Source organism: Palaemon carinicauda, chromosome 15 (assembly GCF_036898095.1).
Source record: "Palaemon carinicauda isolate YSFRI2023 chromosome 15, ASM3689809v2, whole genome shotgun sequence".
Taxonomy (NCBI): Eukaryota; Metazoa; Arthropoda; class Malacostraca; order Decapoda; family Palaemonidae; genus Palaemon; species Palaemon carinicauda.
Window position 1 is genome coordinate 45,783,273 of NC_090739.1, and position 17,500 is coordinate 45,800,772.

The window sequence follows — 17,500 nt, forward strand, 5'->3', positions numbered from 1 at the left end:
ATGCCATCACACACACACACACACACACACACACACACACACACACACACACACTGAAAATCGTAAACATAAGCATAACAAACTGGAAATCAGATTTTCACTCTCTGGAATATTATAATTCATATCATAAGTTTATTCTATCGTCATGATTACAGCCATTTTTATCGCTATCTTTTACGAACATGTTGCCTGCCTGTCAATCTGTTGGTCAGGAGTTCAAGATCCCCCTCAAGCTCGATAGTTTCAAGTTGTATTTAAGGGGGCTGATCATATGTATAAATGGTCAGTCTCTAAGACAAGACCATGTTCAGTCCCTTGCCTCTGCCATTTATGAGATACATTTAAATTATCGGTATAAAAACTCAATAAATTTGAATAAATGTGCCTTCGCGCAGTATTCAAATGACTTAAGACGATTTCTTTTTCCCCTGACCAAAAAAATTATAAACTTTTTTTCAAATCAATCAGTCAATCAATCTCTCTCTCTCTCTCTCTCTCTCTCTCTCTCTCTCTCTCTCTCTCTCTCTCTCTCTCTCTCTCTCTCTCTCTCTCTTATGAGAGAAAAGTCTTTGGAGATACTGATTAACATATCAAAGTCTTTCAAATTTGTTCGGAAAGCACAATGATCTTATTCATTTTCGTCTTCTTGAAAAGGACAGAAATACATCAAAAAAAAATTCTCTCTCTCTCTCTCTCTCTCTCTCTCTCTCTCTCTCTCTCTCTCTCTCTCTCTCTCTCTCTCTCTCTCTCTCTCTCTCTCTCTCTCTCCTCGTCCCTTTCTAACCCCATTGAAACGTCCAACAACCCCCCTCCCTGGCCCTTCCCTGTCTCTCTCCCTCTCCTCGGCTATAATCCAACAAATGACTTCCTACGATACTATAAAAGGCGCTATAAAAGATCCCCTGATCGATGGCATCCCAGATCTGAAAGGGGAAAGTAAATCCAATCTTCCGGCCACGTCCGAGTCCCTGCCACCAAGAAAAGACCAGGAATTTCTGAGGAGATGCAAAGAAAAGAGGCCCATTTCTGGTAAAGGCAACTCATAGAGGAGACCATTTATCCATCTAAACTTATGAATATATTTCACGTAATTTCCAATATCCAAAAATATATTCTTTGAATAGGGATTAAAGCGAGCTTTTGAAAAAAAAAAAATGTTATCTAAGATCAGTACCAGGTTATTTTCAGCAGTTTATTGAGGTGACTTGGGTAAAAGCTGAAATAGAAAAATCAAGACCATAATTTCCATTTTGGTATATAAAAATAATCTAATTTAAAGTTGATAATATATTATATAGTATTACGCTAAAAAGAAACCTAACTATTTCAAGAAAACATTTCAACTTTCAAAGGGAACCCCCCGAGACTACTTTTCATCAATATTGGGGATGCAAATATAAGCAGACTTCTGCAATCAATGAAGTAGAAAAGCAATAGCAATAAGTGAGAAAGTTCACTGAAAAGTAGAGTAAATTAACTCTGGAGACGACTCCTCCCGGCTCTCGCATTTCCATTGGGCGTCGTAGAAACTTCCTTAAATGAAGTCCTCACTTGTATTTACCCAAGAAAGGTAAATAAGCCGCACTTTGATTAGTTCCCAGGATTGACTTCAAGAACTCCCACTCAGTAATGATGATGATTCTACGGTCTTCGGGGGGTCTCAAACCCCCTTTTTTATTGTTTTCGGTCTTTTAAAGTTGCATTCTGAGCAATGATCTTCCTGTACTTTTAGTCTTAAAGAAGTGTTTTGAACGTTAAAGATTCATTCTGAGCAATGGTTTTTCTGTAATTTTAGTTTTCTGAAAACGTTTTAAACTGTATGGATGTATTTTGAGTAATAATCATTTATGTAATTTGAGTCTTCTGGAAGCGTTTTAAACCTTATAGATGTATTCTGAACTATGATCTTTCTGTAATTTTAGTCTTCTGGAAGCGTTTTAAACCTTATAGATGTATTCTGAACTATGATCTTTCTGTAATTTGAGTCTTCTGGAAGCGTTTTAAACCTTATAGATGTATTCTGAACTATGATCTTTCTGTAATTTTAGTCTTCTGGAAGCGTTTGAAACGTTAGAGATGGTTGAAAGCATTTTATAAGTTATAGATGCATTCTGCGCAATGATCTTTCTGTAACAATAATTTTCTCGAAGTGTTTTATTGGATTGTAAGAAAGTATGATGCCATTTTTGGAGTTTCATTAAGGGTGTTTTACCCATTTTTTGGATATTCAGGGGTCTTGCATCCTGTTTGCAAGTCTCAAAATCCTTTTATCCTTCGTTTCCTTATGGCAATTTGGGTGATTTAATAAACCGAGCCAGGTATATCCAGAAGTCTCTTAAAAATTTAACGTCCTTATATTTCTAAGGATAGCCAAGTATTTTTAGTTACTTTATTTAATGTTCGGATTAAAATATTAGCTTACTGAAGGTAAAAAAAATTTAAATAGATTAAATGGGGATACATATTTCCATTATTAATCTATTAAAAGTTAAATAATTAACATACAGTATGCGACAATCTCCTGTTTATGAAAAAATCACAACATTTCCTTACAATACAGCCTTTAAAAAAGATCTACAATCTATACCATAATAATAATAATAATAATAATAATAATAATAATAATAATAATAATAATAATAATATTCACACATAACATTCACTCTAGGAGGACACTCCAAAATCAAACCATTGTTCTCTAGTCTTGGGTAGTGCAATAGCCTTTGTACCATGGTCTTCTACTGCCTTGAGGTAGAGTTCTCTTGCTTGAGGGTACACTCGGGCACACTATTCTATCTTATTTCTCTACTATTACTTTGTTGTTTTTATAGTTTACATATGAAATATTTATCTTAATGTTGGTACTGTTCTTAAAATGTTTTAATTGTTAATTACTTCTCTTATTTCCTTGTTTCCTTTCCTCACCGAGCTAATTTTCCTGTTGCAGACTCTGGGCTTATAGCATCCTGCTTTTCCAACTAGGGTTGTAGCTAAGCAAGTAATAATAATAATAATAATAATAATAATAATAATAATAATAATAATAATAATTAAGTTATGGTTAAAAAATAAAGTTAATCTTACAACAAGAAAAAGTTTAATATCTAGATGCAAAACTCTTGGATTATCCAAAGTTTTTATTGCCATTTAATCCAAATTTATTTAGTTCTTTAATGGGATAATGATTGGAACTTCAATTACTTTCTATTTCAGGTAATTGGAAGCACGCTCAGCAACAATATTGACCCCTGTACCATGGTCTTCCACTGTTTTACTTTAAGAGTTCTCTTGCTTGTAGGTACGAACGAGCACACTATTCTACCTTATTTCTCTTCTTGTTGTTATTTTTTTATTTTCTATAGTTTATGTATGAAAAATTTATTCTAACATTGGTACTGTTCTTAAACTGTTTTATTTTAATTTTTCATTACTTTTCTTGCAGTTTATTTTCTTTTTTCCTATCCTCACTGGGCTATTTTCCCTGTTAGAGCCCTTGGCCTTATAGCATCCTGCTTTCCCAACTACAGCTTAGTAAGTAATAATAACATAATACAGTACATGTAGGCCTACAATGCAAATTATATCCTTATATGTCAAATCCATAAAAAAAATTTTTATATATTTAAAAACATTACAACAGTCATTTGAAATTAGCAGATAAATCAGTTAATAGAAATACAGTTTATGGACAACTTGTTTTCTGAGAGTTATGAGAGGTTCCCCCCCCCCCTCTCTCTCTCTCTCTCTCTCTCTCTCTCTCTCTCTCTCTCTCTGCGATATTCTTCACCATTAAGAGGATGTTTCAATGGCAGTCGTACCAACCTCTCTCCCTCCCTTGGAGGAATAATACCTTATATTATTCCTTCAACCTCTACCCCCCCCCCCCCCTTCCACTCTCCCTTTACTCAGGACAAGAAGAAGAAAAAGAAGAAGAAGAAGAAGAAGAAGAAGAAGAAACAGGAGGGGAGGTAGACAATCTGTCTTCTCATCAGAAAAGGTTGCTGGGAGGTTCTTCCTCCCTCTCTCCTTTCCTCCAATAACAACATTCTCTCTCTCTCTCTCTCTCTCTCTCTCTCTCTCTCTCTCTCTCTCTCTCTCTCAGGTTCACAGTCGTACATTACATTATCCCGTGTCTTGCATAAGGCAAGGAAATCTACACACACAGTACATTATGTTTAAATCGATCACATAGATTTATTAGAAGATAACCGACAGAAAAGCTGACGTGTAGTTAAGTCATTTTCAGTGTCCAAAACATTTTGAAAACTTGCTGTGTCACTTTCGTTAACAGGTGTTCCTAACCAATTACTTTCCAACAAAATTCTTACTTCTATTTCTATCACCAAATAAGTTTTACTTGAAAGTTACGCCAATGAAGTGTTTGCTCTTACCATTTTATGAACAGCTGTATCTTGGATATGTCAGGTGTGTGTTAAGAAATTGGTATATCTCATTTTTCTTTACTACGGTAAAAAATAAAATTTAGTTTCACCTCTGGTTGTTTCTACTCTAATAAAAAAGCATTCAATTGCAAAGCGATTTTAACATTTAAAGCGTCCGTCCACTTAGTAAAAATGTGCAAGAAATAGATTATGTGCATATCCAGTAACTTTCCATTTACGATAAGTATACAAAAATACATCTTTCATTAAAAGTTACTCTTAAGAGCTAAGAGATAAAGTAAGAGTTTGTTAATATGCATTCTTATAAAACGCAGTCTCATGCAACTACACAAGCAAACCTCCACAAGGCAATACTTTCGGTGCCTGACTCCATTTCTCCTTTCCACTACGCAAATTAACTCTCCCTTCTACCAACCTCGCTCATTAATCATCTTTTGCGTAAGCAACACCAACGCAGTAGGTCTAATGAAAGGATAACAAGAACATTTTAAAATTCACCTACGTCATTCTAGTGCCAAAGGACAATTTTGTTCATTAAATACAACGGTGACGTCAAATCACACTTGTTGCAGACTAAGGATGAGACGTCACACACACGTGACGTAATTTAGTAGTTGATCAAAGAAATCGATGTGCGACAAGGACAAAGCAAAAGTGATGGAAGCCTACAAAATAGAGCGAACCAGATCGGCGATCAAACAGCAGACTACGTCATTCAGGTAACGCTTGCACCAGGAAAACATATAACTGAATGTACGAGAATAAAATGAATAGGGTGAAACTATAATAATGAAGAAAAGCCCCTATTGGGTGTTGAATGGCATTCATATATGTTTATTTCCATCAATGCCACCTGTGAATTGTTGCAAACCTAAGGCTTCATATAACAAGCAAATTGTGAATAAATCTGCTTCAATTATAGTGGCAATAAAGCTATTGAAATATCCAATGAAAAAAAAAAACCATCTCATTCCTCCATTCGAAGCATCAAGTTTGTCTCCACCCTTCCCCACTAACGACGACATTACCGATACCGACGTGGCTGTCCACAGTTCTGTGACGCTAGTCTGAGGTATCAAACGTATAAGCTAATTCTTTATTTTTTCCTTTAAAACAGCAACTCGGGTAAGTCATGATCTCCAAGGACTTACCTCATCGACGTAGCGGACTTCATCCACTTGGTACTGGCGGCGGTATTCTTCCGGACGGGTGATGTGTCCCATCCAAACAGCATAGTCTTCTGGAAGACGGGGGCAGAAAAGGACAGTGCGGCCGCTGTCAACCTCAATGGCTCCAAACCAACCAGGTTCGAGGACACCAAAGGCCCAGTGGAAGTAAGACTCCTGAAAAGAAAAAAAAGTAACATCAATATAAGTAAATAACTAAATCTAGGTACGTACACGTTCACACACACACACACACACACACACACACACATATATATATATATATATATATATATATATATATATATATATATATATATATATATATATATATATATATATATATATATGCGCGTAAAAACCACAGGAAAACGTGATGCTCAGATGGACTCTGAAGAAGTATCACGAAACTAGTCAGGACTTAATCGTATATTTCGTATTTTCATTTACCCTGTGCTTCTTCTGCATATATATATAAAACAGTATTCATAGATGTCACTAACATGTGTGATTTTCATCCATCAGAATATTAAGTCGAATATGGTATTTAATATTGAATTCACACAGCCTCCGCGATAAATAGCCAGATAGAAATTATTTCAACGATGATGCATTAAATTTGTGGCCTATTATTTGAATATACATATATGTATGTATGTATGTGTATATATATGTGTATATATATATATATATATATATATATATATATATATATATATATATATATATATATATATATATATATATATAAATATGTATATATATATATTTGTGTGTGTGTATGTGTGTGAATATTAACCACAATGGCATTTAATATTAAATTTTACCTTTGGGATTGTATATACACTGTCAATTCATACATATTAATTCTTCTGGCAGTGCAAAAATTCACACCTATGCCTCTTAGCCGAAACCAACCCAGCAGGGAGTACATTTCAATATATCAAGAGAGATATAATAGTCTTCCGTACATATTCCCGTCGCATTCTGGAAACTTATTAGACTTGTGGTTGATATTTACATTGATTAAAATCACAAGTGTTAATTATATATATTCATATATGCATTTGTGTACACACGAGCAACTCAAATTTTGTGTGTGAAGTGAGAAGCTGTTTGGTGAGAATGTGGAGTTAAGTAGAAAAGTGACAGAACGATTAGCGGAAGTGAAAGGATGGATTAAAAGGGGTACGGTGCTGTGGAAAGAACGAAGAACAATCTGACGGTGAAAAGGACATCGTTAAGAAGTGCTAAGGAGTATGAGGAAGTGAACGCTACGAACGAGTTGGATAAAAGACGCATTGGAAAGGAAGGGCAAAAACATCCCGGAATTGCGTTAAAGTAAGAGCTAAATAACAGGGTAATGGTGCAGTGTCTAGGTGGGTTCAACACTCTGCTGATAAGTCTTTTGTTTTGGGTGTACGAAGAGACTTACGTCAAGGAAATTTATTTCAAACTGTGTTCATAAACGATTCAGCAAGAAATAGATGAATGTGGCAATTATTGTTGCACAGCTGTTAGGTCATACGGCTTCATGCAAAATTACATACGTTCCTGGACATAACACCAAAACACTATGACATCTACACACCTCTTGTATAAAGTACTGAACTCTCGTGAACAATATACAACTGGAATTGAACTGATCCACAAATACAGTATTTCTGCTCCTGTGCAAATAAAAAAAAAACAATAATCCACCCGTAAGCAAATATATATATATATATATATATATATATATATATATATATATATATATATATATATATATATATATATATATACTGTATATATATATATATATATATATATATATATATATATATATATTATATATATATATATATATATATATATTAGGATACATAACTAAATAAGTATGAAAACATTAACCGTTCAATAAATAACCAAAAAACTGAATTACTGGGCTGTCTTTTCTGCCAAGAAACCAAAAAAGCTCTTCCGTGACCAGAATCTTTATAACTTGATGAAACTGTTAACTATCCGCTCTCCTAAAGATGTAAGAGGGTCTTATATAACGATTAAATACTGCGTTTCAGTATATATGTGAGAGAGAGAGAGAGAGAGAGAGAGAGAGAGAGAGAGAGAGAGAGAGAGAGAGAGAGAGAGAGAGAGAGAGAGAGAGAGAGAGAGGTTTCCCAACGCATAGATGTATTCACATGTAATCATTTTGTGTGATATCATGAAACTGGGAGAATAACTGTATATTCTTTTTTCAATCTTTCAAAAACAAATACACAAACATCGTACACACACTTGTCTTTTAATCTTGTCCACTTTAACTGCTGAAGATTGATAAATTTTACGCTTTAGTTTGTGAGCATTTCTCCTTAAATATACAAAGCTAATGGAGTAGTCCTCGAGAGAGAGAGAGAGAGAGAGAGAGAGAGAGAGAGAGAGAGAGAGAGAGAGAGAGAGAGAGAGAGTTATAATATGCTTTTAATCTATAGGAAGACTTCAAAGTTACAACGTTTAGATATAATTTTTTGCTCTACAATGTCTTAGCAAATAATAATAATAATAATAATAATAATAATAATAATAATAATAATCAAAACTAAAGAAACCGTACGGCCAATAGAACTTCTTATAAACAAAAAAAAAAAACCACCAGCTTAATCAGGCCTATGTTAGAAATACAATAAAGACAACCAAAAAACTAAGCCGAATCTTTTTAAATAGGTTGTGTGATAATTTTATTCCAGATGATGATGATATATATTCCCTCTAAAAAAGTCAACATACGATTCAAAAAGGGTTTGTATAAACAGAGGAAGTTCATCTGTCCAAACTACCCAAGCTTCCCCACTTCTCACTTCAAATACTCAAGCGCTTTTAACGGTTGCTCTACTCTGCCAGTTTGAAATCATACCGTTCATACGATTCATACATTTTTCATGAAATTCTCGTACATTCCGTAGTTTATTAGAGTGATCATATAAGGGAATCCATTCCCTTGCATAAGACCAACCTAATATACGAAAGTAAAAAAAAAAATATGCCTTTGTGATACTAAATCTATAAATACCCTGGGGTTTACATCATTATAACCATGAATAATTATATACAAATGTACGAAGAAAATAACAATTTTGATAGCTGAATTAAGCAAAAAACAAATTATACTAAACTAAGCATAATCTATCCAAAGTATTTTACTAAAATTTCAGACACTGGTACTATTGTATACAGTGGCTTCATGTTTGTAGACTACACCCAAGCGCCACGGTGCCACCAAGGCCCACCATATACTGTAAGTCCATACCGTTAGCCGTTCTTTTAAACTCACCATTTTCCATTTCCCATAATTCCACACTCATTCTCAGGTAGACGGTTATAGAGGTACTCACATGATACTCAAGCGAGTCCCAGTACTAAAAAGTTAGAGCAATGTATCGCTTTCGTGAATTTCATTAAAATATACACTATATTCAAGTACAAAGTAAATTATAAAAAAAAAAAATGATCATTTCCCTTTAAAAATTTTATGTTTTGGTTTGTGAGTGTTTCCACATAATACCCAAATCTAAGGGAGCAGTCCTCGGATTGGTGATAGGAATTTAGCCGACCTAGAGTATGCTGATGATGCTGTTCTCGTTAGCAGAACACCACACGATTTGAAATGCTTGCTTACCAGAATGCATGAAATATCACACGAGGTGGGGCGGAAGATAAACAGAAGACAGAGACGATGAGAACAGAGTATGCAATGGAAGATGTAATATCATTGGAAGGATTAAGGATTGCTGAGATAGAATCATTTAAGTAATCAGGAACTATGATCTCCAATAGAGGGTCTTTAGAATTAGAGTTTAGTGAAAGATTGAAAAAAAAGACAATGGCTATGTTAAGTAAAATTTGGAAATCAAATCACATGAAATTACATATAAAAATCATACTATATGTCAGTTTAGTCAGATCGGTGTTATTGTATGGACATGATTCATGGTATGACAATGAAACAATCTCCAATAGAATTAGTACATTTGAGAACAAAGCACTCAGAAGGATATTGGGAGTTGAATGGCAGGCCAGGATTATAAATAAAACTTTAACAGAGATTACTCGAGTGCCATATGTGGATGAGATCATGATGAGGGGTAGATGGAGATGGAGAGAGATTATTTCACCAAACGTTCAGCTGGGCTCCACAAGGCACGAGAAAAGTTGGAAGGCCCAGGCCTACGTGGCTGAGGACTATGAAGCGCCCAGTAGGAGATGATCAATGGAGAAGTATAGAATTAAAAGCTCAAGATACAGACGACTGGCGAAATCTAACCGAGGCTACTTGCGTCAATATGCGTAAGAGATGATGATGAATCTCTCTCTTGGGGAGTGAGACGAGCATGCCCAAACCATCTCCATCTACTCACTCACCATAACCTCATCCACATATGGCACTCGGGTAATCTCTTAGTTTCATTTCTAATCCTGTCCTGCCATTTAACTCCAAATACTCTTTTAAGGGCGTTGTTCTCAAATCTACTAAATATTTTGGAGACTGTATAAAAAAAAAACAGGCTTGAGGTCACATTCACGCAAAATATTCTATCTGTATCTTTATTTCCTTTCCCACTGGGCTATTTTCCTTGTTGGAGACTTTGGGCTTCTAACATCCTGCTTTTCGAACTAGGGTTGTAGCTTAGCTAATAATAATAATAATAATAATAATAATAATAATAATAATAATAATAATAAGTTTGTGTTATGGAAAAAACAACCTTAATTAATGTATTTCTCTAACAATGATTATAAACACAGGAATTGCCCTATTCTTGGAGAACGAGCCATAGTGGCATTGACTAGACTATAGATAAGTAAAAGACAGGAAAGTGTCAATATGTATTATATGTATATAGTCCATATTCATCATCAGCCTAAAAAGTCACTATATATATATATATATATATATATATATATATATTCATCATCAGCCTAAATAAAACCCAGATATAAAACACACACACACATATATATATATATAATATATATATATATATATATATATATATATATATATATATATATATATATATATATATATATATATATATATATATATATATATATATACACACAATATAATATATGGCAACATGCCTAACGGAGTTACCACATGTTCAGCTGCCTTTATAGCTGACATTTTGTTTACCCGCATCGACTTCCCGAGGCATTTCTAGTAACAGTTTTCTTACCATATGAAAACATGCTATTACATTATCAGAACATTCCAGTACCTATTCTGATGAATAGACACTGAAAAGTAAATAACCATCAACAAACAACCGAGTTACGTATATATATATATATATATATATATATAATCTTGAGAAATTAAATCTATGGATGAGCATAATTATAACTATTTATATGTACAAAAACTTATATGTACTTAAAAGGCATTTCACAACAACTTAGTATAATTCCCCCAAAAATTTAACAACTCTGTAAGTTCCTAATGCTCTAAAAACCATAAACATGCGAGAGCCAGAACTCTGTTAAAGCTAAAAATAGAGCTACGCAAACCAGTCCTTATAAGACGACAATGCTTTGACAACAAAAACATCCCCTTAGGTTATATCGGCAGTCTCTCCCTCAACCACCCCCCCCCCTCCCCCCACCAAAGAAAATCCCACAAGTCAGGACTCTCAGGCTAAACTCTGACAACCTTCCCGCATGTGTACCACTTCTCCAATGGCTGACCGTTACATAACCGCCCCAAAATGGAGATTTATAGCATCAAAATAAGAGGGGAATGAATAAAATGTATATGTCTAAAGTACTGACTATAACAATATTACGAAATGCTAAATCGTAGAAGAAAATACTTATATTCCTTTTCGACAAAAACAAAAGCAAAAACGTTAAGAAGTAAACAAATGGGATGGCCCAGTAGTCCGGGCCAGAGCTAGTACGGAGACCAGAATACCAGATTCTTTTATGTTTTTGTACGGGATATTGGTAGGAACGGTATTTTGGATGGCAGAGCTCGCTTTCTTTACTTTGAAGGTAGTTTTCCCAGTAGATTTAATTGTCTTAAGCATCCTTTAACTATTTATAAAACCATATAGCGTAGTTTACTTTAGGTTTCAAATTAACGTGAGCAAAAAGTCTTCTACTTAAAAATTACAATGTTTAGTAGGAGAGAGTTCAAGTACAATCTTTGCCTGTATAAACGTACGCACAGCCACGTCATGTTAGACTCGATTCATCTTATTAATTACACTAATTCACCTTCTGTTGATTTATCCATATGCTCAAATCTAGATTATCGCAAAAACCAGATAGAACTGGTGTACAAATGAATATATTACTATACAAAGAACATATATATATATATATATATATATATATATGTGTGTGTGTTTGTATGATATATATATATATATATATATATATATATATACACATATATATACATATATATACATACACACACACACACATATATATATATATATATATATATCAAACCAGAAAACTGAAGTGCAATTACTTTAAAAAGGTGAATTAATCTTGAGATGGAAATGCCTAGACTCACTTTCGAAAATCTTACAAGACCACTAAAGTCAATTTAAACAAATTAACAGAAAATTACAGAGATGAAATCATTATTTCCTGCTTCCTTGAAGCTTTTTCAATTCTGAGGATTGACATTAATAAATATTAAGTTCGTACCGTTCTCTCTAGTGAAACAAATGTGTGAGTGCGTGTGTTCGTACTTAGCAAAAGAAACTATCAAACAAACAGTAAAACAAGCAAACTTCCTCGAAATCGACGAAAATGACAATACTATGAAACAATACATTATCGATTCTATAATTAACATGAGTGATTTTTTCTTAATAATTGTTCCATTTTCGCCATGTACAGTGCGAATCAACACGCAATGCTTAGATATAAAATGCATTTATGAATTCAATAAATATTAAAAAAAACTTATTTGTCAGTTTGGTAAAACTTCAATTGACCAACATTATCCGTTAAGCGTTCTTAACGGAATGGCCAGCTGACTAGGCTGCCTTTAATAATGTATGAGGCATTTGATTTAAATAGACGACTACGACAAACACACTCACAAGAGTATCCACAAGCTAAGTGTCTCTCTCTCTCTCTCTCTCTCTCTCTCTCTCTCTCTCTCTCTGTATATATATATATATATATATACTGTATATATATAATATATATATATATATATATGCGTGTGTGTGTATGTTTGAGTATGTATATATATTACAACTGTTCGATGAAATTGCTTAGTGTCGAACAATTACAGGCAATATTTATACACACACACACATACACACACACACACACACACACACACACACACATATATATATATATATATATATATATATATATATATATATATATATATATATACATTGTATATACGAGAACAGATTATGCAATGGAAGATGAAATATCATTGGATGGAGAAAGGATTAATGAGGTAGAATCATCTAAATATTTAGGAACTATGATCTCTAATACAGGATCTTTAGAACTTGAGTTTAGTGAAAGATTGAGAAAAGCAAATCAGACAATGGCTGGGTTAAGTAAAATTTAAAAATAAAATCGTCAGATATTACATATAAAAATCAGGCTATATATCAGTTTATTAGATCGGTGTTACTCTATGGACATATGTCGTGATATGACAATGAAACAATTGCTAACAGATTTTGTATATTTGAGAAAAAATCCTCAGAAGAATATTGGGAGTTATGTGGCAGGACAGGATTTGAAACGAAACTAAGAGAGAGGTTACTCGACAGCAATATGTGGATGAGATCATGATGAGGGGTAGATGGAGATGGTTTGGGTATGCTCTCCGCACTCCTCATGAGAGTTTATTTCACGGAGATGTAGCAAAATTCAACCTTGTCCCTAATGCAAATAAACTAACTGCAATTTACTTATAATAATCATGTTTGTAATGAAAAATTGGTAAGTCTTACATGTCCTCCATAAATATGCCTTTTCATAAAATAACAAATAATTAGAGGAATAATATTGTCATTATTTCTAGTTAAGTTACAACCCTAGTTAGAAAAGCAGGATGCTATAAGGCCACAAGGAAAAATAGCCCAGTGAGGAAAGGAAATAAGAAAATAAACAAATTACAAGAGAAGAAATTAACAACCAAAATAACACATTTTAAGAACAGTAATAACATTAAAATAGATCTTTCAAAAATCGACTATAAACTATAAACAGGCTTACACAACTAATTCTGAATAGCAAGATACCCAATTTACGACAACGCAGTACCATCGAGATAGTCATTACTGTTTATCATGCAACACTATAAAAAGTAACAAACGAATGTTTTCATATTTTTCAGAGTCTGTTATTAATTAAATTGGATATTAATACAATAAGAAAATTGCTAAATTGTAATTGGTAGCTCAACCATTACTCAATCTCTCAAACGCCTAAATCGATTTCTCCGTAAGTTCTAGTTATATAACGGAAGGAAGCCCTTTTATCATAACTTTAGATTTAGTTACTTTGGGGGAGGGCAGTTGGAATTATTTAATACGTTACAACAATGGCTATGTATCTCATACATCCGGTGCACAACTTATCTGTCGGAAAACATTCAGAAAACTACGACATACTATTACGAACTTACGTTTCTCTTACACACACACACACACACACACACACAAAGCTGACTCACATGAATCACCAAATGCTCAAAAGATGTTCACTACCATATGATTTTTGTTGTGGCTTTTGACACTCAGACTGAGCGTGATCATCATCAATAACATTAACGAATGATTGTGCTATGAAGGACGACTAGAAGGCTAGTCATTTGCAAAAATCAAAAATAATATATATATATATATATATATATGTATATGTATATATATACATATATATATGTATATGTATGTATATATATATATATATATATACAGTATAAAATAGATAAAATAAAGAAATAAAAATAACGGGTGAAACATGGTAAACCAGACAATTAAGGTTTGCAATATACAGTAGATAAGACTAAATACTGTAATATATGAATATATAAAAACAATTGTCTAATTATATATATATATATAATATATATATATATATACATACATATATATATATATATATATATATATATACACTACTCCGTATTTGCAACGAAAATGTGTACATATGACGTATTAAAACAAACCTACAATAAGTAGGAAGACTTCATTTCTTATCCACCGTTCGTGGATCCTAACGGAACAGGTCACCTCATGACCGAAGAGAGAGAGAGAGAAAAAAAAAAACATTGAGTAGAGATGTGAGGATTGCTGTCAAAACAGACGCACGTGCACATCTCGTATTACCCAGATTCTTTTCTTTTTGTTCACATATTGCACCAAACCATTAGCTGCCATGACGTCTCGACATGAAGTGTCATTTAATGCGCAAATCATGGAGCCTACTTCAATCTTGGTTTAAAAAGCTACAAGGGTATACTGTATGTTGCAATTTTTATATATGCTAATTTTGTTATATAAAAATACACTTAGACAACGAAGAACTTATAGAAACTAAACTACGAGTATACTGTATATGGGCAGGACAAAGAATGAGAATGAAAGATTAGAAATTGACAATATGAATAACAGAAGGGATTTCTAAAGACTACAAATGAAGTAAGGGAAAGAGGAGTAGACGATGGATTGACGATGTAAGAAAATTTGCGGGTATAGACAGGCATAGAAAGACCATAAATAGAAGGACATGTCTGAGGCATTTGTTCTGCAGTGGAATTGCAACAGCTGACAATGGTGATAATGAATAGCCCAAATCTTTACATCATGTTAAAGAAAATTTAAAAAGCTAAAGATATTAACTTTTAAAATTTGATGAAAGTTTTCTATTATTTCTTTTCACTTTACTCCCAAATATTTCACTAATTCTAAATTTTACATAACAAATTAGCTGATATCCTGTCCATTCCTATTCTCAGACTAGGAAATAATAGCAGCTCTCTAATGCTTAAGATAGTGGTTATTGACTAATGTTCACACAGCTGGGAAAATACAAGAGGCTATCTGAACTTCTCGACCAATTACGTGTTCTAATACAATTTGTACTTTAGATTTACATTTACCAATAATATTTTTTAATGTCTTCAGATGTCACAAACGACACGGATCGCCATTCATTCTAAAAATGCCCAGATATCCCATTCAACATTTTTCTTTACTTATAATAATCAGTAATATTTAACATCATTGCTGTATTAATAGATGTCCATTGGAAAGACTATCAACCTAATTATTCAAGTCATATAATAATTTCCATCATCCTTATTTCTTTATTTATTAATTCTTTATTAGGTAGTAGGTAACGGCCACCCTTTGATAGGGGTCCTTTGACTGGCCAGACAGTACTATATTGGATCCTTCTCTCTGGTTACGGTTCACCTTCACTTTGACTAAACTTACACCGAATAGTCTTGCCTATTCTTTACAGATTCTCCTCTGTCCTCATACACCTGACAACACTGAGATTACCAAATAATTCTTCTTCACCCAAGGAGTTAACTACGGCACTGTAATTATTCAGTGGCTAATTTCTTCTTCGTAAGGGTAGAAGAGATTCTTTAGCTATGGTAAGCAGCTCTTCTAGGACATTCAAAAATCAAACCATTGTTCTCTTGTCTTGGGTAGTGCCATAGCCTCTGTACCATGGTCTTCCACTGCCTTGGGTTAGAGATCTCTTGCTTGAGGGTACTACTCGGGCACACTATTCTATCTTGTTTCTATTCCTCTTGTTATTTTGAAGTTTTTATCTTCATGTTATTTTCAAGATTGTGTAGTTTATATATGAGAGATTTACTTCAATGTTATTGTTCTTAAGCTTCTCCTGTTGTTCTTCCTTCTTTCCTTTCCTCACTGGGCTACTTTCTCAGCTGGAGCCCTTAGGCTATAAATAAAGCATCATGCTTTTCCAACTAGGGTTGTAGCTTAGCAAGTAATAAGAAATAATAATAATAATAATAATAATAATAATAATAATAATGTGTGTTACAATTGAAGATTATTATTACTCGACTCGCTTCCATAATCGCAGATTTCTTTTTAGCAATAAAATAATGTTACAAATCTTTCATAAATGTTCTGAAAATCACGTTTCTTCTCTTTATCAGGTAGAACTGGATTGGATTGAATTAACGCAATATAGCACGACGCTGGGACCTTGGTCATTCAGCGCCCATGTGTAACTAAGATTTCTTTGATAGTGTGTCATTGCTCGCTTCAAGACTTCATCATTCACTATTGGGAGACTGAACTAAGCATCAGAGATTCTAAATTGCTGCAAATAAAACCAGTATGAAATCCAAAATTCCGTTATAAAGAAAAAAAGAAAAAAAAGTTATCAATCGTAAAATGGTCTAAATACGATCCACAAATTGATTAAAAAAAAAAAAACTTCGTCTACTAGATGGCAGACTCATCGCCAACACGATTAGGTAGTAGGTTGGCCAGGGCACCAGCCACCCGTTGAGATACTACCGCTAGAGAGTTATGGGGTCTTTTGACTGGCCAGACAGTACTACATTGGATCCTCCTCTCTGGTTACGGTTCATTTTCCCTTTGCCTACATACACACTGAATAGTCTGGCATATTCTTTACATATTCTCCTCTATCCTCATACACCTGACAACACAGATTACCAAACAATTCTTCATCACCCAAGGGGTTACTGCACTGTAATTGTTCAGTGCCACTTTCCTCTTGGTAAGGGTAGAAGAGACTCTTTAGCTATGGTAAGCAGCTCTTCTAGGAGAAGGACACTCCAAAATCAAACCACTGTTCTCTAGTCTTGGGTAGTGCCATAGCCTCTGTACCATGGCCTTTCACTGTCTTGGGTTAGAGTTCTCTTGCTTGAGGGTACAC

The 17,500-nt window shown here is 33.7% G+C and overlaps 1 protein-coding gene across 2 annotated transcripts in view; it reads right to left on the bottom strand.

Moving 5' to 3' along the window:
- The window catches only part of Dip-C (dipeptidase C), a 935,347-nt gene that overhangs the window by 838,506 nt on the left and 79,341 nt on the right, over window positions 1–17,500 (bottom strand). For both annotated transcript variants that reach the window (XM_068388375.1, XM_068388374.1), the window contains exon 3: window positions 5,555–5,746. In XM_068388375.1, the coding sequence (XP_068244476.1) occupies window positions 5,555–5,746 (192 nt within the window). The remainder of the gene's footprint in view (window positions 1–5,554; window positions 5,747–17,500) is intronic.